This window comes from Podarcis erhardii, assembly GCF_964252035.2.
Source record: "Podarcis erhardii genome assembly, chromosome: 1".
In the NCBI taxonomy this organism is placed as follows: Eukaryota; Metazoa; Chordata; class Lepidosauria; order Squamata; family Lacertidae; genus Podarcis; species Podarcis erhardii.
The window spans coordinates 14,634,786-14,656,702 of NC_138497.1; the positions used below are offsets into that span (position 1 = coordinate 14,634,786).

A 21,917-nucleotide genomic window follows, 5' to 3' on the forward strand; every position below is an offset into this window, starting at 1 on the left:
TGGCCACTGCTGAGTTTTCCAACAACAGACTAATTTCCCATTAATCCTAATCCTATGAAGTAGATTTTTAACAGGTTTTGCAAATAGACCTCTTGGGGCAAGATATTATTAGATTGTCTTTGCCAAGTGAGTCTTTGGTTATGCTACATTTAAATCTAGGTTTCCCAGTTCTGTCCTCCTCTCTTCTTTAATGCATACTTGTAACTGCTTGTTGGGTAGTATAAAGTGCTTGGAATGTACTTTTAGAATCAACAAAGGAGAGGGTCGACAACCTGTGCCAGCAACTTTTAAAATTCTACAGATTATGGATATGAGTAGATAAGGAAGTATACTTATTGTGCTCTTTAGGCAACTTTCTATGGTCAAGCTGGATTGTCTAAATAAATGGTAGATAGTATTTAACTTGATGTGGCAGCTTCTTCTTCTGAGTGATTAGCTCAAGAAGATTACCAGTTGCTGACATGAATTCTGCGATCTGGGGTGCTTTTTCTTTAGTATATAACAGTCCTGTAGTACTGGATCTTAATTTAGGAGCTTCTGTCCATGTTCCATAAAAAGTTTGATACAGGTCATTTATATGGGGTTGATGTCATGCTAAAAGCAAGCTGATACCATTTAATGGGTGCAGATGATGGAGGGGAGGCATTGTTTGAAATTGGAAGTAAGAAGTAGAGCTAATTTGTGCACCAAGTCACAGATTTCCTGACCCTTGTATAAATGCTTACCACTGTTGCTATTCCTTTGTCACTGCAAAAGGTTAGCATGTTTGATCATGGAGATACATTTGCACATGCTGCACAATAATGATTGCTGCTGAAAATAATTACTGCTGTTGATATCTATTGATTTTAATATATGTATATATAATTGGTAGTGAGAACTGTCTTCTATATGGCAGGTAGTAAACAGACTAAATGCTGCATTTCTAAAGAGGGGAAATTTAAGTTTCCCTACTTATGTAATAATCACTTCAAAGTTAGCCCATCTTTTAAAATGCGACACTGCTTAAACAGAGGCAGCAGTTAGTACAACTACACACTTGATGAAGAGAGCTCCTCATGTAAGGTTACCTAATTAGGTGAAATTCAATCCACCATATCTACTTGCTGTCACAACTGTGCTCTGCCTTGTTTCATTAGGCTGTCTTATCTAGGCACGTCACTACCTCTTGTATTCATATAGCTGCAGACCAGACCAGAATATCCATTTAAGTAGATTGTAGCACTGTAGCCTTTGCACAGAAACTGTTTTAGATTCCAGCTTTCACTTTTTAAGTTCATTTTTAAATCTCTCTGTGTGGCTTTACACATGAGGAACATTTTAAGAATGATTGTACAAAGCGTCTTAAACACATCAAAAGAGAACATTTGGCAACTGGGGAGGAGCGGCCTGAAGCAGAGAAATGGGGAAATAGGCAAAATAATGAAAAAAAAGGTGAGAGCTAGTTAACATAACTTATAAGCTATATTATTGTGTGGTTTTGGTTTTTTTTTTGTAGCATTCTTTTATAGGAGTGAACATTATCTTGTGATTCTGAGCTTTTAAGTGAAAAACACTGTTTTCCTCTGTAGAGGTTTGCATCCGTCCAATGATGCTGTCTTTGTACATGCACTTTTTGGGAAAGTTGTTTTGCTGGCATGTTTATATTATGTGTGTTTGAATTCTTTAAAACAAAAGCAAATTTTAGAATTTGCTTTCAACCCTGTTTTCTTGTTCTCCTAACTTGTGTTATATTCCTAATAACAACCACCACCACCACCACCAGAGGTTTGTGAGAATTGGCTGTCCTGAGCATATATCTGTATATGTTTCTTTCTCCTATTTATAGTACCCTGTAAACAAAAGCATTTTGCTAATGATCAACCGCTTCAGTCAGCAGAATTGGTACTACTATAGGTGCCACATAATACCCGTTCTGCATTTGTAAGAACTCAGTTGTTGAGTGTGGCAGCACCTGCACTTTGGAACTCCCTGCCTATTGAGATCAAGCAGGCACCTTCACTGTACACTTTTTGACACCTGCTGAAAACATTCTTGTATAGACAACAAGCCTACTAAGATGCTTAGAAAGCTGAGGTAATTTTAATCTGTTTTAGTATTTTCGTGTATGTTTTAATGAAGGGTTGTGAATTTTTCTCAATTTTATTGTTTTATCTTTTTTGTAAATCACTTTGAGATTTTTTAATAAGCAAGTGGTGTATAAATGGTAGAGGTAGTTCAGCCTTTTGCTACTGTTCATAAAAAGATACTGCTGCCATTAGTCACATTATTAATATCTGTGAATAAATTTTTTGGGGGGAAATGCAATTTCCTGGTGCAGGGAATCTTTGTTTGTTGTACTGAAATTGGTGCTTATCTGGAGAATTTATAAGTGACCTGGCAGCTGTCTCCCAATCTTCAGATTTGTTTCATGTTGCTGTACGAATGACAGAAAAGCCTCAAGAGATCTGTATTAGCTTGGCTGGGGGGGGTCATATTTGTAAGTTGGAAAAGCAGTGCACCATGTTGCAGTGAACAAGAAACTGCATAGTTGTGAGATTGGAAAGGTTGGTTTGCGTAGTTTAACCTTGTAGCACTGATTTGGAAGGTCATGCCTTAGGCTGTTTTCATAAGTGACAGTTAGAACAGTTTTTGTATTTCCTGTGTCTAAAAATGGAATAAAAAAACCTACGTTACCTAGAATACTCTTTCAATGTTAAAATGGCTGCCTTCATTTTTTTAATGCTTTATTAACAATCACAAGCGTTACCTTTCAAGGGGAAATACACTCTTTACATCACTTGTGAAAACATCCTTAAGGTCATTTCATTGTTTTGTGTAGTTGTTACTCATTTGCTGTGTGTGATTCATTTTTCTCTTTTCATAGATTTATATAACTGAATCTTTATATCCCAAGTCTAGAAATGTGCCCCCAAATTGTGTGGGGAGACTTGCTTGGGTTTAACTGGAAATACGTTATCCTTAGATTAGCTAATTAGGGCTCCATTTGACTTGGGTCTCAAATAAGATTTTAAACTTAGCCCCATTCCAAACAAAGGACCCATTGTGTTTAGGATGGGTCCTTCATAACTTATGGCAGCATACTGGGTGCAAGTACTGCAAAAGATACAGTTCTTATGGATCATGACATCCTAGGATCTATGATAACTACATCTTGTGTCTAAGATTCTGCACTGGCACCTGGCAACTTTGCAAGGATCTTAGCATCAGCAGGATCACATGTTCCATAGATCCTGAGGCTTGGAAACTAATGTGGCAGTACTGATGGGCTAGGGTTGGGGAGGGTTTACTGATTTTGTTTGTTACTATGTTAGATATTTTTGTGTTTTTATATTGTAAATTGCCTTGTAATTCTTGGATGACAGGTGGTATAGAAATTTTAATAAATAAGTAATAAAATAAAATTAAGCCTCCCTGTTGTTGCCTGATAAGTTTGGATAGTGAAAGGAAGTGGTGACTCTGTTGCGGAGGGCTGGCACTAAGCCAAGCCTAACTTTAGAGCAGGGGTACTCAAACTTTTTTCAAAGAGGGCCAGATTTGATGGAGTGAACATGCGTGAGGGCTGGCCAAAGGTGTTGAGCTTTTTTTAGTATTGAAGTTGCTGAGCTTTTTTTTAGATTTTACCCCAGGACATATACTGACACAGGGACCGGATTAAATCGACTGGAGGGCCGGATTAGGCCCCTGAAACAGACTTAGGACATGCCTGCTTTAGAGGTTGGCTTTTATTTTAGCCTGCGAAAGGGGGCATTCTGCTCCATACTTAGAAACAATGGCTAGTGGAAATGTGTATGGAAATATGACCATTAAATGGACTGGGAAGTGAGCAAGTGGCTTCACTTTTCCTTCCACCTCATGCTGCAGTCCTACATATACTGACCTGGGAGTAAGCCTCATTGAATGCAGTGGGATTTACTTTGGAATAGACACGCATAGGATCCAGCTTTAAGTTCCTCTGCTGTCTCCTTTCCCTCTTCCATTTAGCTGTAACATGTAACCATGTTAAGTATATAGATTTTACACATTTTTTTATGGGTTCTAGGAATGTAAAAAGATCTTTGCCAAAGGTGGTGATTGGTGTAATTAACTTCTGCTGGCACTAAGGTGCTGAAGCTTTCCTAAAGAGAAAGAGTAAAGCAGTACTTAGGTCCAGGACAACTTAGCTAATACTTCTGCCTCCTTCCTAGGATCTGAGGGAGAAATGGTGTTTTGTGTCTTGCCTGCCATGGAAGCATGCAAGACAGACAGACAGACAGACAGAGAGCCTTCCCAGTGGCCACACCCAGATCCTAGAATATCCTGTGAAATATGGTTGGCCCCGTCCCTTGCTGTTTGTTTAAGTCCTTTTTATTCCAATAGACTTTTCGTTCTGTGGGGGACAGTGCATTTTATCATTCAGTTGCTGGTCCTCTTCTTCAATGGATCATAGAATGATTTTTTAAATGGAATTTGCAAGGGCAGGATGTAAGTATCTATAAACAGTCCCACCCCCCTCAAGTTAGATATTGCATGTTCCACAAACTCTAGTCTCTTACCGTCCCTTCTCTCAGTTTTCCTGCAATACATAGTTCAGGTGGAGAAGATGAGCAGGCAGACATGCAGAACTGTGGAGAATATATAAATTGTTGTGGACCTTTTATAACTACTTCAAGTATCTTCTATTTTTGTAGCACTGCATTGGCTTCTGAGGCTTCTTAATGTGTCCATAGCAACATGTAATTGTATCTTGCTGACAAAATGTTTAATATGTTAGGAATCAGTACGCACTCATGAAGACGTGCATAAATTTTAAAATGCACACCACACTAGATCCATAATCATTCATCCTTTGAGTCTGCTGTTGGAGGTAAGGAAGTGCCACTCCAGAGAATATAATTCATTGTTCACAGCTATCTAAAACTTAAACTTCCATAAAGTAGATAAGTTGTCTATTTAAAATAAAAATAGACAGCAGCAGCTTTCTAGACTGCAGAAGTCACAGAGTGGGAAGAAGCACCTTGAATATGGTTCAGTTTCATAGTGAGGAGCAAGGCTAGTGGGGAGGAGCCTGTTAAAAAAACCCACACACATATCCCAGCTCAGCACCAGTAGGCTAATCCAGTGCCTCATACAGTAAAATCCACACACTCCTTCTATCCTTCATTTTGTGGACAAAATGCAACAATTACTTTCTTTTTGTTGTTGTTGCAATCTAAATTAGAAAAATTCACCATGGCAATGAGAGCTGGCACAGGAGAGCCCAGGCTCACTCTCTTGTCCTAGACTCTCAGCTAGCAAGACTTACCCAGAGATTGAAGCAAGTGATTTTGTAGGCAACATCAGAAAATCATTTTATTTAAAATGCAGCTAGCTTAAATAATCAGAGATGGTTTCTGTGATCAGAAATATATAAAGTTACAGTAGCTTTATTGTTCTATAAAAGGAAGCCCGGTTTTCATGTTTTTTTCTGGAAACATGAAGCCCATACACAATGTCTCATTTGCAAGCAACCCCAGTAACCAGGAAATCTCTTAAAAGTTAACTGTCAAGTTGATTAAGCATTGTTTTTTAAAAGGTTCCTTTAGAATATGCAGGTTGCATTTTGATAGCTTGTTCATAGGGAATTCATTTTTCTGTTAACAGGATATTATAAAGATGCTATTTGGATTCAAATGCATTGAAACATGAAAACCCAATTCTTTTCTATGTGAAGTCAGATAGGAAATAGGGATGAAATCATGTAAAAGTTGAAGATAAAACAAAGTTTTTCTTTCCTCATGTTCTAGAGGAATGCAGTCCTGTGGGTTTGACTTTCCCCCCTTTTTAGATAAAGATGTGTTTTTCTTTGAAGATCTTAATGAAAATGGCAGTCCCACTGAAATGTCTGAAGTATTGTTTGGGAACTTGTCTCTGATCCAAAGAAGTTACCGGTAGTTTGGTATGCCTGAGGGCTTAGACACACCCAGGGGTATTTTTTACTCCCTCCACCCCAGAACAGCAAGGCCCCCCCTCCCCCTCCCTTGCTAGATCAGACTGCTTTTGAAAGGTCTCAATGTTTGAAAGAGGCTTGTTATGTGACACAAGGAGGCTGCTATTCAATAAACATCATCCCAAAGCTGCCTTGGACGTGCAGAAGTAGTTTTGTGACTCTCTGGATTTCGGTCACTGTTTCCTTTTTTTCTTCTTGGCAATAAAGCAGTTAATTATCATTTCATTACTACTGGGAGAGTTACAAGAGAGAAGGATTTCCTTCTGAAGCCAAGGTTTGTGTTTGCTCTTTATTATTTGAGGAAAACTTATCATCCCTCAACAGCACTTTCCTTCCTGCTGCTTCTATATTTCCAATAGGCAAAGTTCTGCTGGATTGTATTATGTGATACACATTAAAAGATGTAACTTTAACTTGTGCTTGATTACACCTTGTGTACGTAAGACATGTTTTATTGTGTTAATTAGCTGAGGCCCAGTATAGTGTTGCATATATGAGCTGGAAGTTCAAGTTCAGCCATGAGTGGCTTGGTAGCCTAAGTTTGCTGCCCCACAGTCTCAGAACTCCATCTGTAATAAGGGGAGAAAGTTGTCTTACCTTATAGGCTGTTCTAAATATTATTGATGACTGAGTCAAATGTACAGACATTAGTCTCTGCATAATGCAGCCCTTCCAGAACTGTACAGCTTCACATTGTAGGATTGTGTGTGTGCGGAGAATGGGGGATCATATTTGAATGCTCCCCTTTGTAGTATTGTATTTATATGGTAAGCCATCACGTCAAAGAGATGGTAAGGCTGAATGTTGGCTTTTGTCTTCCAGTTGACCCTGAGATGGTGAATGTGAAACAGTTTTACTTTAAAAAAGTGTTACATAACTATCAAAAGGGCCATGTGTGGTGTTCATGTGTTCACCAGGGCTCTTCTGCCAGTTCTTTCCTACTTCAATTCTTTGTACTCCATCAAAATCTGCTCTCGAAGCATCATTTGATATGGAGTGATGTGATACAGCAAAAAGGAAAAGGCCAGCATAGTGTAGTAGTTAGAGTACTGAACGAAGACCTGGGAAACCAGAATTCAAATCCCACTCAGCCATGAAGCTTATGGGTGAACTTGGGCCAAGTCATTATCTCTCAGCCTAACGTTTCTCAAAGAGTTGTTGTGAGGATAAAATGGAGAGCGATAGAAGTGTGTATGCCACTTTGAGCTAAATAAAGAAAAGATGTGATGTACCGTACATGCATTACAGACAACTCCCTGTTTGCTGGGGGAGAAATAAACTTAAATAAACATAAGACTGTATGGATCCCAGTCTAATAAACTGCATGCAATGAATATACATTTGCAACACCTTTAACATGCCTTTTGTTACTGTTTTATAAGCATGTCTTCCAAAAACATTTTCTGTAGGTATTGTATACCATTCATGATTGCATAATTTTACTTAAGAAAATAAAAATAATGGACAGTTCTGAAGAATCCAAGCAAATGGTTTGGCACAGGATAACACAGTCCTTTTCTCCAGTTGTCCTGTGATCCTACCCCATGTGCCATGGGAACTGCTGCACCAAAGTCTTGTTTAACATTCTAGCACGGTGCAACCATAGGCTTCTCATGATCATTTAAGAAAAATAAAGGTATCTTAGGCTGTGCACACATTACTGTTTATTCTGGCTCCAGTGTGCTCTCACTGCTGTTGTTTGAAGCATTGTGCACATGAAGTGAGCCACAATCCATATCTATCCTGTAGTTTCTTGAGAAATATTGCTGTTTGAAGCATTTCCCCTCAAACCAGCTTTCATCCAATTTGAAAACACAAGACGCATTCACTTTGCAGTTAAGCTAAAGTGTGTACATTTGAGAGAGCAATTATACATATGCAGATGGCAGCTTTGTGAATGCGAGTTTGGGGTAGGGTGGGATGGCTGGTGGGGGGGGGGGCTTGCAGACATTGGGAAACCAAGCAGGAAATGCACATTGGGTGAAGACATTCCCATTGCTTATCTGGTGTGTACAGCAGTGTTCAAATACAACTTGAAGCACAGCAGGGAAAAATGACCTTGCTGTGTTTTAAACCACTAATGGAGACATAGCCTTATTTATGCATACAAATAAATTTGCCACTGTGAGAATATGTACTGGAATTAATAGCTTCTCAATGTCCGACTTTGCTTCTAAGTAGATTTTTCATTAAGATCTAAAATTAGCTGTGGGCCTTAGCTCTGCTATTCTAACAACAAAAATTTAATTATTCACTTTGAAAGCAGTAGTTTTGACAAGGCACAGGCTTTCTTCCTAGTGAGTCATCGGCATAAAACATGTTTGCCTAACATTTTAATACTGCAGTAGCCTTAGTAGTATTTTTATCAATATGTTAAAACAAGAATTTTGCTGCTGGAATTACGTGATTGTGTTGTGGGGTGCTGCAGGGTACTATCTTGTCTCCAGTGCTATTTAACATCTACATGAAGCTGTTGGGAACCATTGGGAGTAATCTTTAGGAGATTTGCGGTGAGATGTCATCAGTATGCTGTATCAGAAGAGGCCATGCAAGTCCTAAACCAGTACCTGGACATGGTGGTGGGCTGAATGAGGGCCCACAAATGGAGTCTGAATTCTGGCAGGATTCAAGAGCAGGGTTCATAGTCTGGGGCTACTCCCGGGTCCATCTCTAGCTCTCGAGGCCCAAGTAATCTCAGTGGCTAGAAGTACCTTTTACCAACTCCAGCTGTTTCTAAATCAGGATAGACTGACCACTGTTGGCCACATTGCCTGTGCACTTTGGTGGTACTGCCCCTGAGGTTGCCCAGAAGCTGCAGCCAGTGCAAGATGCAGCTGCTCAACTGCTCACTGTGGTAGAATATTGCCATAATCATTTATTGATTGATCATGTTTTGCCATTGGTGAAAGTGTGGCACCTTTAAGACTAATTAATTCAGCCTCTAATCCTATCTGGGAGCCATCCCCATGGACTTTAGTGAGAGTTAGTTCTAAGTAATATATGGTTAATGTGACATTAACCTCTCCTAAACCATGTTTAGGCACTTTTTAGTTTATTTAGGCACTAAGTACTTCCACAACGACAATGTTTTTATGTCCACACTTTTGCAAGTGAGGAGGCAATGTTTTATATAAGTTTAAAGTTTAGTATGTTCAGCTATTGGGAGCTGGAAATCCTTGCAGATCTATGGCAAGTCACTTGGAGATTTGTCAGTAGTTTCAACTCATCTGCCTATCCCTGGTGTGTTTATGATATTTTATGCAAATCAAAATCTGTGCCACTTTGAAAGATTGACTCTATATGGTGCCTTTCCCCCCCTTTTTTTCCAGATGATATTAACTGTGTTCCTGAGTAACAATGAACAGATTCTGACTGAAGTGCCAATTACACCTGAAACAACCTGCCGAGATGTGGTGGAATTTTGCAAAGAACCTGGGGAAGGTAGTTGCCATCTTTCTGAAGTCTGGCGTGGAAATGGTAAGCAATCACTTGGTATCCTGAACTAGTGATTTTATGCTGAATTTTTACTTTTGAGAGGGCATTAGCTCAATAGTATGCCAGGCTTTATAATTTCATTCTTGTTTGAGACAATTGCAGTCTTTCTAATTTTCAACAGCTCTAGCACTATCAACCTTAGGGAAACATACTTACACACACAGTTCCCCCTTAGGCTCAACATGAGAAGGTATTTTCATAATGCAGGGAGATGGGTGATAATATGTGTCAGGGTTTCTGGGAGAAGTGAGGAGATGGCAGAGGAGACGGAAAGCGAGTGGGAGGAGGGAGAGAGAGACGAGGAAGAAGATGACGGAATTCGAAGGGAATCTATGAGCCTAAGCAGTGAGTCAGAGGATTCCCAAAAGGGAGCTAGCATGATCAGGCGAAAAGCAGGAGAAGAGAGAAGCTGTGAAAAGTCAGGGAAGGAGGGGAGAAAGCCCAGTGAAGCACAGACGCTGTCAGAGGGGTCTCAGCCGGAACGGAGTAAAGGGGGTGGAGTTGTCAGCCTCTCGGAGGGAGGAGGAACAGGAGAAAACAGAGAGAGGGGGTTGGAGCAAGGTGTTCAGCCGGAAAGGGTAGAGAGTGGAACAGGGGGCAGTATAGAGGACGAAGGAAAGGTCAAAAGCAACGTACGCGCGCCAAGTTCAAACATAGAGGCGCGCGGAAGTGGGGAAAGCTCAGAGGAGGAGCCCGGCCCCAAAGCCAGAAGGAGGGGGCAGGAGGCGGCAGAGGATTCAGCCTCAGGCGAATCCCGGAAAGAGAGAACCCAGGGGGGCAGAAAGACCCTGCGGAAAAGAAAGGAGAGGAAGAGGTGGTCTAGAGCCAGGCTATTAAGTTGGTGTGGAGGAGGGGAGGAGTCAGAGGGGGACTTCGGCGGTCTAACGTGACAGACGTACAGCCACAATGCTGAACTGTGAAAGAAGCAATTATCTTCAATAAACTTTTCCTGTAAGTAAACTACAACGGAGTAAGGTCTCTCGTGAGCTGGGACCCACCTGGGTGGCTGTGACAGAAAGTCCCCCTCCCTCTGAAAGCAAAAAATTTTTTTTTGCGAAGCTCACGAACGGGGCAGCCATGAGTGCTGAGGAACAGCTGGCTGCACTCCGGGATCAGATTACCACTCTCACAACGGCAGTCATTGCTTCGCAGAAGAAGAATGCTGACTTGGAGAAAGCCTGCCAGGATTTGCAAGCAAGGTGGGAAAATGCGGACAAGGCGGGGACCCCGGGCTCCAGAGCGGAGGGCATTGCGCTTGGAAGGGGGGGGGGGCCCTAGTTTCGCATTTTAATGGCAACTTGCAAGACTATCCCAACTTCAGGGCAGATGTCGTGTATGCACTGCATTTACTCCGTCATGATTTTAGAGATGAGGAAGAGAGAGTGGGATTTATTGTTTCGCACCTGCATGGGGAGGCCAGGGCTTGGCTACGCAATCTGTGGCGCGAAGATGGACCAGCCCGTCGCAATGCAGATGCGTTTATCAAGGCAATGGATGCTTGTTTTCAATCCTCTGTGGATAAGGACATTGCGCGCCGGCAGATGCACGGGCTGAGGCAGGGGAGAGCCACTGTACGCCAATATCATTCTAAATTTTTTGCATTGCTCACCGCCTTAGATTGGCCGAAGGACAGTCTACCGGTCAGGGATCTTTTTTGGGAGGGATTGAGCCCCTCCGTCAAGGATGAGATCGCAAGGGGGGACAGACCCCAGACCCTGGAAGACGTGGTGCAACGGGCTTTGGCTATAGGAATTCGACATGAGGGACGTCCGTGGCACGAGGAGGGGGGGCCCCAAGCGCGCGCGCAAGCAAAAGCTCTCCCTTTTGTGCACAGGGATTTCAGCCGTGCGCACCCCTCACCAATGGGGAAGGAAGGCGAAGAGCCAATGGAGATTGGTGGTGCTAGGGCTCAAAAGCCATCCCAGAGCCCCATCCCTGCTGCAGCCAAAGCGAAGCCTCCTAGAGGGACCAGGAAGTGTTACATCTGCGACAGTGCACACCATATGGCGAAAGAGTGCCCCCAGAGGCTCCAGAAGCACACTGCAGCACTAGCAACTGTGACAGCAGAGGTGCAATCAGAGGAGCAGCTTCAGGGAAACTGCAGTGCCTGGCTGGAAGCAGAGCTACTGGGGCTCAGCCAGGCGGATCTGTAGAGAAGTCCCCAGCATCCTTGCACCGCATGGACCCTTTACCTCCCAAACCAGCAGTTTTACTCACAGCAACACTCCAGCTGCCTGATGGGCGACTTCTCGAGGTTCCAACAACCATCGATTCGGGAAGCAACGCCGATTTCGTGGGATTACAGTTCGTCAAGCAGCATAACATAGCGCTCCTGCCTGCAACGACGCCTCTGAACGTGGTCACGGTAGACGGCAGGAAGTTGCTGGGGGGGCAAGTGGTGCAGCAAACCCCTCCCATGATGATGCAAATTGGAGACCATCGAGAGCTTATTAGTTTCAATGTCACCCACTTATCGGACACGCCCATCGTGTTGGGCATGAGTTGGCTGGACAGGCACAGTCCCGCGGTTGCTTGGTACCAGAGGCAGATCACCTTTTGTTCATCGTATTGCGCCCAGAATTGCATCCAAACCGATCAAGGAGGAGAAGCCGAACAGCAGCTGCATCTGAGTATGGTGCAAGCGGTTCCTCACAAGTACGCGGAGTTCTTGGAGGTTTTCTGCGAAAAGGAAGCTGACAAATTGCCGCCTCACAGACCTTACGACTGCGCGATTGACTTAGTGCCAGGCGCGCAGTTGCCAACTGCCAAGCTGTACTCCATGTCGGAAGACGAGCTGCAAGAGCTTCGGGAGTTCATAGAACACAACCTCAAGCGCGGATTCATCCAGGAATCTAAAGCAGCGGGAGGCAGTCCTGTTTTCTTTGTGAAAAAGAAAGACACGCCCCAGAAGAGGCTCATTGTGGACTACCGGTTCATAAACAGACTAACTAAGCCCAAGGCCTTCCCCATGCCCAAAATTGACGACCTTTTGGCTACAGTCAGGAGGGGGAAGATTTTTACCAAGCTGGATTTACGTGGAGCTTACAACCTCATCCGCATCAGGAAGGGCGACGAGTGGAAGACGGCCATGTTCACTCCTTTGGGCACGTACGAATACAGAGTTATGCCCTTCGGTCTACAAAATGGCAGCCATGTTTTCCAAGCATTCATGCATCACGTCCTGGCAGGTCTCCTCTACAAGAAGTGTGTCTGTTTTCTCGACGATATCCTGATTTTCTCGGAATCGCCAGAGGATCACGATAAGGACGTGAAGGAAGTTCTGCAGAGGCTGAAGGAACACAGGCTGTACGCCAAGTTGGAGAAGTGCCAGTTTGATGTGAGAGAGGTAGATTTCCTTGGCTACAAGCTGTCCGACGAGGGACTGGCCATGGACAAGACTAAAGTCCAAGCGCTGTTGGACTGGAAAAGCCCTCGAAATCGGAAGGAGGTCCAGAGGTTCATCGGCTTTGCCAATTTTTATCGCAAGTTTATTAAAGGTTTTGCAAACGCGACGGCGGCAATCACTGACACCCTCAGTTCCAAGAAGAAGAAGTTCGTCTGGACCGAACAAGCAGAGCGATCCTTTCGGAAGCTTAAAAGCCTTTTCGCCTCCGAGGAGCAGCTGCTGCACGTGAATCCTGGCAGGCCCATGCGGGTAGAGACAGATGCATCAGACAGAGCAGTTGGGGCCGTCCTCTTGCAAGAGGATTCGCAAGGCAACTGGAGACCGGGTGCATTCTACTCCCGGAAGCTCAGCAAGACGGAGCGCAACTACACCATATGGGACAGGGAGTTGTTGGCCATTCATGCAGCTTTCAAAGCGTGGCGACACTTCTTGATAGGAGCCAAGCACACGGTGCAGGTCCGCACGGATCACAAGAACTTGGAGTATTGGCGGACGGCTAAATTGCAAACCCAACGACACATGCGCTGGGCGGAATTCTTTGCGGATTTCGATTTCAAAATAGAATACATCCCTGGAGACTCCAATGTTATAGCAGACGCGCTGTCCCGAAAGCCTCAATACCTGGAGGAAGTAGCTCCAATCGCAGCGAAGTACATTTTCGCACCGCAGGCGTGGACGTGCGCTACCATCGCAGTCGACCTGGACGCGGTGCGACGCGCGCTGCAAGAGGATCAGTTTGCACAATCCAAGATGGAGGAGCTCCGCAGAGGGTCGCCTGACAACAATGAGTTTCAGTTGCAGGATGGACTTTTGACTCGCAAGGGCGCCCTTTACGTGCCCACCGACGAGCTTCGCGCCACGGTTTTGCAACAATTGCACGATGCCCCGAGTGCGGGCCATTTCGGCAAAGAGAAGACGATGGAGTTGGTGGCAAGGGACTTTTGGTGGCCCCAGATGAGAGGAGAGGTGGCGGACTACGTAGCCAGGTGCGATATCTGCCAGAGGTCCAAACCAGTGCATCAGAAGCAGGCGGGATTGTTAGAACCGCTGGAGACACCGCAGCAACCGTGGGAGAGGGTAGCGTTGGACTTTGTTACAGACCTGCCCAGCTCCAGAGGTAAGACGGCGGTGTTAGTGGTTGTGGACTTGTTCACCAAGATGGCGCACTTCATTCCTTGTGCCAAGGTGGCGACGGCAGAACAGACCGCAAAGCTCTTCATCGATCACGTCTTCAGAGTGCATGGACTACCGCAGTCCGTCTTGTCCGACAGGGGGCGCCAATTTGTTTCCACTTTCTGGCGGAAGCTTCTGGGTATCTTGCACGTCAAGATCAACCTGACGTCGGCGAGGCATCCACAGACCAACGGTCAAGCGGAGAGGGTCAACGCGATCATGCAGCAGTACCTACGGTGTTACGCCAACCAGCGACCCGCGGCGTGGGTGGACTACCTGCCGATGGCTGAGTTCGCCTACAACAACACGAAGCACGCATCCACCGGGGTGACGCCTTTCTTCGCGAACTATGGACGTCATCCCAGAACCTTCCCGAGCTTTACAGCACCTGAAGGGGGGGGACCTCAAAATGCCGACCAGTTTGCAGCAGAGTTGCAAGAGGTGCACGAGGAGCTGCGGAGACATTTGGAGCTGGCAAAGCAGGCGTATAAGGTGCAAGCCGACAAACACAGAAGGGCGGGGGAAGACATTCAGGTTGGGGACTGGGTATGGTTAGCAGCCCACGCGATGCCGGCCAGGTCGTTGGCCAAAAAGAAGTTAGAACACAGGCAGCTAGGACCATATCAAGTTGAGGCTAAGATCAATCCGGTGGCTTTTCGCCTAGCCCTTCCGGAGGGCTCCAGGGTGCACCCGGTCTTTCATAGGTCGGTGCTCACTCCCTACAAAGCCCCACACAGGTTTCAAGAGTCAGGAGCACCTCCAGAGCCACGTAGAAGGGCGCCTGAGAGAGGGGAGTCGCCAAGACCAGAACCTCTTAATGAGGTCACAGAGATACTGGATTCACGATGGGGGGAGGAGGGAGTTGAATATTTTCTCGCCAGGGAAGGCACTCCAGTCTCTGCAAATAGCTGGGTGCCGGGTTACGCTTTGGACGAACCCCTGTTGAAGGAGGAGTTTCATGCAATTTTTCCGCACAAACCCATGCCCGAGGAGTATTTTGATGATTGGCTTTTCACGCCCACTTTGTCGGGCAGCACGTTCGGGGGTTTCTCCTCGCCCGAGGGCTCTACGCCCAAAACAAGCCCGACCAGGGATCCCCGCCTGGGGGGGGGAGAGACAAACCCTTATTGGTGGGTGGATCAGCCAAGGGAGGTATGGAGTCAGAGGTGGATGATAGGTCCTTGGCAGGCAGCGCCAGGAGAAGCAGTGAGGGAGGAAGAGACTGTGATGCCTTCAGGGGGGGAACCCGAGTTCGAACACACGTATACGGAGCTGCCAGAGGAGAAGATTGACGTGGACACCCGGTATCCTGAACCGACCCAGGAAGAACCACATTTCCCTCAACCTGCACCCAGCGACCGGGAGGGGGGAAGGGGGGGCTTCGAGGGGGGGATGGATGTCAGGGTTTCTGGGAGAAGTGAGGAGATGGCAGAGGAGACGGAAAGCGAGTGGGAGGAGGGAGAGAGAGACGAGGAAGAAGATGACGGAATTCGAAGGGAATCTATGAGCCTAAGCAGTGAGTCAGAGGATTCCCAAAAGGGAGCTAGCATGATCAGGCGAAAAGCAGGAGAAGAGAGAAGCTGTGAAAAGTCAGGGAAGGAGGGGAGAAAGCCCAGTGAAGCACAGACGCTGTCAGAGGGGTCTCAGCCGGAACGGAGTAAAGGGGGTGGAGTTGTCAGCCTCTCGGAGGGAGGAGGAACAGGAGAAAACAGAGAGAGGGGGTTGGAGCAAGGTGTTCAGCCGGAAAGGGTAGAGAGTGGAACAGGGGGCAGTATAGAGGACGAAGGAAAGGTCAAAAGCAACGTACGCGCGCCAAGTTCAAACATAGAGGCGCGCGGAAGTGGGGAAAGCTCAGAGGAGGAGCCCGGCCCCAAAGCCAGAAGGAGGGGGCAGGAGGCGGCAGAGGATTCAGCCTCAGGCGAATCCCGGAAAGAGAGAACCCAGGGGGGCAGAAAGACCCTGCGGAAAAGAAAGGAGAGGAAGAGGTGGTCTAGAGCCAGGCTATTAAGTTGGTGTGGAGGAGGGGAGGAGTCAGAGGGGGACTTCGGCGGTCTAACGTGACAGACGTACAGCCACAATGCTGAACTGTGAAAGAAGCAATTATCTTCAATAAACTTTTCCTGTAAGTAAACTACAACGGAGTAAGGTCTCTCGTGAGCTGGGACCCACCTGGGTGGCTGTGACAATATGGAAATGGTTAATTAATAAAAATCGGATTGTCAGACATGTCAATGTTGTGTTTTAATGCTGTGCTCCCCCACCCCACCCCACCCCACCCCGCCCAGCCATTATATTATCACTTGCCCTCTAAATTATCATTAGAAGAGGCATGATATTCAAAATTAATTTAGTAGCACCTTTTGTAGCACCTTTAATTTAGTAGCATCTTTGTGAAGATGGTTTGTATATAACATGGACTTGCATGTACAGTAACTAAATGTGCGCATTTAGCCTTAAACCTATGGCTAACAAAATAGATGTGATGAGTTCCTCAGAATGGGAGAAGTTGCCCACCCAGCTAATTCTGGCAGAAGATGAAAGTCTCATATAATTGCCTTAATTACTATAAATTAGCTCTGTATGGCATAATCCCCAGAAAATGAGTAAAGAGCAAATTAAAAATCAGTATACCTGGAGAGAGATTAGAGCAGACACTGAAGCAGTCAGAGAGCCAATGTTACAAAGAGTCTTACTTCACTAAGGTCCATTTAATATTGTTAAGGTGTGGGGAGAGGAAGGAATACGTCAGGAACATGGAGGAGCTTAAAAGAGTCCTCTCCCCATTTGTTACATCAGCAGCCCAGAATGATGTTTAGCAATCCTCATGAACTGTAAAGAAGCGCTTCTGTCAAACCCGCTTAGTTGCCTTCTTTGGAAAAAGTGATTGGCAAAAGGTCTGTTAACCCAATGTACTTTGACTTTAGCAAACCTTTGACCTAATGGTATATTATACCCCTTTTCTTTTTGAAAGCTTAAGAAATGAAGTAGAAGGGTCACCTTCTAGATGTTATCAGCCTCAGCTAGTATGGCCAATAGTTGGGGATGATGGGAATTGTAGTCCAGCAATATCTGGAGAGCACAACAATGGCTACCTCTTTAGATGGCAATGGAGTGAAGGAGAGATCATGCTCATTGGGACAGTAATAAATGGACTGGTATCATTCTGCAAAAGTCATTATTTGGCATTGTTTAGTATCTTCAGCAGCTTATTTATTACAGCAATTTATATACTGCTTCACACCTTAGTTTACATAAATGACTTGTACGAAGTAGTAATACAATACTATCTAGGCTAGTAGAACTTGTGATCTGTCATGGCAAACACCTGCCATGTACTGTAGCCTTGCCAAGAACATGATATCCTACTGAGTTTTTTGGCTCACAAGTTGTTCAAGGCCTTGGCTAGAACAATGGCGATCTCCTTATAGTCTGTTGAACTGTAACAGGGATAGCCAATGTGAAGCCTGCCTGATGTTATGGACTACAGCTCCCATCAGTCCCAGCCTGCATGGTCAGTGGTCAGGGATGATGAGCATTAGAGTACAACAACATCTGAGGGGCACCATATTGGCTATCCCAGATGACAGAATTAGTTATATGCAAATGGCTTGGTGGTATGAAAACTATGCCCTTTAAAAACTCAGCTTTTGTAAGACATGCAACTTTCTGAAAAATTATTCAAAACAATCTTATTCCTTGAAGAATAAGAATAAGAATAAGATTATCCCTCCAAAAAGTTGGAAAAGCAAATGTTTGAAAAACTGAAATAAATTATTTGGACCCTACTAACGTGATTTAGAAAAAGTTATTAGGTGAGAGAAAAGTAAAATAAACTGTTAATACTTCATTTTACTTTATTTAGAACGACACATTCCCTTTGATCACATGATGTATGACCATCTACAGAAGTGGGGACCCCGTAGGGAGGAGGTCAAGTTTTTTCTTCGACATGAAGAATCCCCAACAGAAAGTAGTGAACAAGGTGGGTATATTTTAAATTGTTCATTGGTGCCTCAGCAGCTCATCTTTATGTGACTCAGTTTTGTAAAGACAAGTAAAACTTGTCAATATGATGACAAAATACTTGTGTTGACTCTATAGTACAGATGGTTGAAGCTAAATAAAAGAATTTATATAGGGCAAAGCGTCCCCTGCTCCCCACCCATAGGCCTTTACCACAGCTGCCCAACTCTATCCAGCATTATTTTGCTCATTCTTACTGGTGTCTGGTCATTATGCCAGCCCCCACTCTCCCCTTGTTTCTTCTTTTTCCTCTTCATTACCTCTCAAGTCCTTAGACATTTCTGTTTGCTTTCTCTTCCTTCCACCTATCCACCCATTAAGCTCATGAATTGTAAGAACCATTTGCCTCCAGACACCACAGCCATTCTTCCTTCTCCACTTTCTGTTCCCAAGATGTGCCCCCAATAATAATCTCAGCTTTAATTCTTACAAGTAAGCTGCTGGTTATCATGGTTACAGAGAAAATTTCAGAAACTGTTGGAGCAGGTATTTGGAAGACTAAATTTAAAAAACCCAGCCTGTATGAATGACTTCAGAAATAATGTCAGGATTTTGTTGGAGCCTGACAGTGCATGCACACGAAAGCTCATACCTAGAACTAACTTAGTTGGTCTTTAAGGTGCTACTGGAAGGAATTTTTTAATTTTGTTTTGACTATGGCAGACCAACACGGCTACCTATCTGTAACTAAAGCATTTGGGTTTGCAGACACCCAAAACCAATGTGCTTAATCTGTCTGTCTTTTGCTAGCTGAGTATGTTTCCTTACACATTTTCAAAAAAACATACATTTTAAAATTGGGCAAAAAATGGGGTTTGGGCTCAGAAAAAGGCTTTTAAATATAATGACATTGTAGTAGGGACACATCAGGAATGGTTGACAACAGCAACAACTTTTTTTAAAAAATGGGCTATTTGGGGAAGGCACAAAATCCTCAGGGGCTGGGGGCTGGATGCTGTATACAGGATACAGGCCATGTGTTAGGCATTTCTGACCCTCCAGAGAAGATGCAAACATTCTCCCTTTGGGCATTACATCCGGTGAAAAAAACTATCACTCTTACGTACATGCTTGCCACCACTTCTAACATTCAGAGCCACCTTTGGGCTCCTTCCTAAGGCTAATACCTGCTTCTTCCAACTTCTACATGTATGTATTTTTGCCTTTTACAAGCATGTTGTATTTGGACTTTTCTGCAGTTGAGCTTTTAATCCCTATGTTCTCTTGCTACTTGCTCTTCTCTAAATTCCACATTCCTTCCACCCACCCCACCTCTTCTTCCAAAGTCATTACAAGGTCAGTCACTCCCAGTATTATTATAGAGTGAGAGCCTGTAGCTGCATCCCCAAGCAGCTTAGCTGCCAGTATGTAGCAGCAGCAGCAGCCAATCAAGCCAGGCTTCATTCACATTCATAGTGGTGATAAAATTGTGTTCTGCCAAGCTTCACTATAAACAGGTTACACAAGCTAAGGTCGGTAGAAATATATCAAATATATAAAGTTACCACTGAGCTTAATGCTTAGTGTACATTTGCTCAAATGTCTAAGCAGCCTGTCTCCTGAGCTGATATAAAACATACCAACTATGTTCCTAAGTGCATAACATCTACTAAAAGAGACAATCCAAACATTCTAATCTGGAAGAGGATTCCTTTAGAAATCCATTTCAGATAATGGCTTTGTGATGATGGCTGTGTTCGGATGCAGTCCTAAACTCTGGTTTGTTTCACTCCACTATGGTATGTTTGTACATCTGCCCCAACCAACTAACTATGGCTTGATCTGAAATCAGGGGAGCCAACTTGAATAAAATATGGGGGGAGGGCAGATAAGTCCCACCCTGCATAATCAAGCACAAGATGTGGTGCATGCACACCACTTGAATGGCAGTGCCCACTAATGGGGTGGGACTGGCCCCCAAATGCTTTATTAGGGGGCTGAAGGGACCTCAGACCCTAGGAGTTGGAACCTATGTCTGAAACTACAGACAATTTGAAGTTGGCTTGTGAACCTTGACTTGGATTAACTGGTGGGCAAGGCCAGAGGCAAAAGCAGATGGAGCAGTGGGTGTAAATATTACCTTTGTACAGTAGGCTAGTTTCTACACACACTCATACACCCCTCTGTCCTCAGTCCAAACAGGCAAGGGACATTTTCAGAGTTCATTGACACATTCCAACCAGGAAAAAACCACCCTAAATAAAAGCAAGGACTGCGAGGAAAGTTCAGAGTGCCAAGTGGGCTGCATTGGACCTGAGGTTTGCCACTGCTACACTAGTTTCCCAGAAAAACATTGGTAAAAATTTCAACCCTCAGATACCCTAGATTTGCTTTCTTCCTTCATGGAGCAATACCAAGAGTGGTCGGCTGAGTGCTTACAAGTGAAGAGATGGGCAGACAATTATTGATGGGAACTAGTTAAAAGAGAGGAATGACTTTACCCTCCCTGGAACAGTTGCAGTGAAAGTGGCAAGTGCTCTTTACACAAAATGGGATGTTGCTTCCTCCAGCAAAAGTGATGGTGAATTTTCAAGGGGCAGGAACAGTGTTTGAAGTTTCCCAATCCTGTCTATCCCTTCTAAATTTCTCCACAAAGAAAGAGGATAATTACTTGATGGTTACACCACAGAAAACTACTCTGATTATGTTGGTTTCAGCGGTCATTGTGTAGCTCTTAACTGAGCTTCAAATAGGGCTAGAAAAACAAACACCTGTCCCACCAGTAAGTTGGAAAACATTTACTCATAAATTGTTTTCATCAAATCAAAATAGGAGTTATTGTTTTGAGAGAATGTTCTTTTAAAAAGTTGACTAAGATTTAGGAAGCTGTTTCAGTAGAAGCAATGCATTTAAATGTTCTAACTGTATTCTTCCCAGGCCGTCAGACTCAGAACCAAAGGAACGGAATCAGTATACCTGGGGAGAAGCGTTCTGAAAATGGGGTATGTGGCCAATTGCAAAAACAAGATATTTTATGGTTTTTATTTTATTTTATTTGCATCTCCAAAATATTTATGTATACAATTTCAAATACTGCTATGTATTCTGGCCGTAAATCTTTTATAACAATGCTAAGGGGGAGAACTTTATATTAGGAAATTGTACAAAGGACTTTTATCAGGATTGTTTGGCATCTGCTTATATTGAATTCCCTGTAGCCTTCAGTTTATAATACCTTGGAAATACTACATGTTTCTACTGTATACCCAGAATGAAAAGACATGTAGCTCTCTCACACATTTACTCAGAAAGGTTTGCTGGATCAGACCAAAAGCCAGTCTAGTCTAGTTTAAGAAGTTTTGGCGGTGTGGGTGGGTGAAAAGGTCGCTCCCTCCCTCCTCCAAAGATTCTTTTAATCTTTGTGAGACATGTGAAATTTAAGAATATTAGAGGTGGTGGTCTTACTTTAAAATGTGGACAGTTTTCCCCCTCCCTTTTCTTGTGTCCCCTCCCCACAAGACTTGTTTGCTCCATCGCATTCAAGGCACACATGCTTGGAAGTCAGTACCACTGAACAAAGTGGTAAGAGTTGGGTTATTAATCTTTAGTGGATTCTAGTGCAATATGGAAAGTAGCCCATTTGTATGTTTGGGCTAAATTGCTAAATTTGCACTGAAAAATAGGCAGCCTAACATTGAATTATTTGAACAATGCCAGTCTAATACGCCTGTGCTCATTTTCTGGCAGGAAGGCAAAAGTGGATTTATAGGCTTAAGTAATTAATCATCTTACCATTTAGTAATTCATTAGGATTATTTATTGTTTTTGGAATGCTGAATATTTTGCTAGCACAAGAATAAATATAAAAAAGCCAGCCTGTGTAAATGTTTCCCCCCCACCGTAAAACCTATT

General features: G+C 44.1%; 1 protein-coding gene across 7 annotated transcripts in view; it reads left to right on the plus strand.

Annotated features, from left to right (window-relative positions):
* Nucleotides 1-21,917, plus strand: part of PPP1R13B (protein phosphatase 1 regulatory subunit 13B) — a 73,773-nt gene that overhangs the window by 12,733 nt on the left and 39,123 nt on the right. For 4 of the 7 annotated variants that reach the window (XM_081858931.1, XM_081858929.1, XM_081858928.1 and 1 more), the window contains exons 2-4: nucleotides 9,298-9,445; nucleotides 17,905-18,024; nucleotides 20,943-21,007. In XM_081858931.1, coding sequence (XP_081715057.1) covers nucleotides 9,298-9,445; nucleotides 17,905-18,024; nucleotides 20,943-21,007 — 333 coding nt within the window. Of the gene's footprint in view, nucleotides 1-1,232; nucleotides 1,435-9,297; nucleotides 9,446-17,904; nucleotides 18,025-20,942; nucleotides 21,008-21,917 lie in introns of those variants that run through there. The other 3 variants (XM_081858926.1, XM_081858927.1, XM_081858932.1) reach the window with 2 other exon arrangements.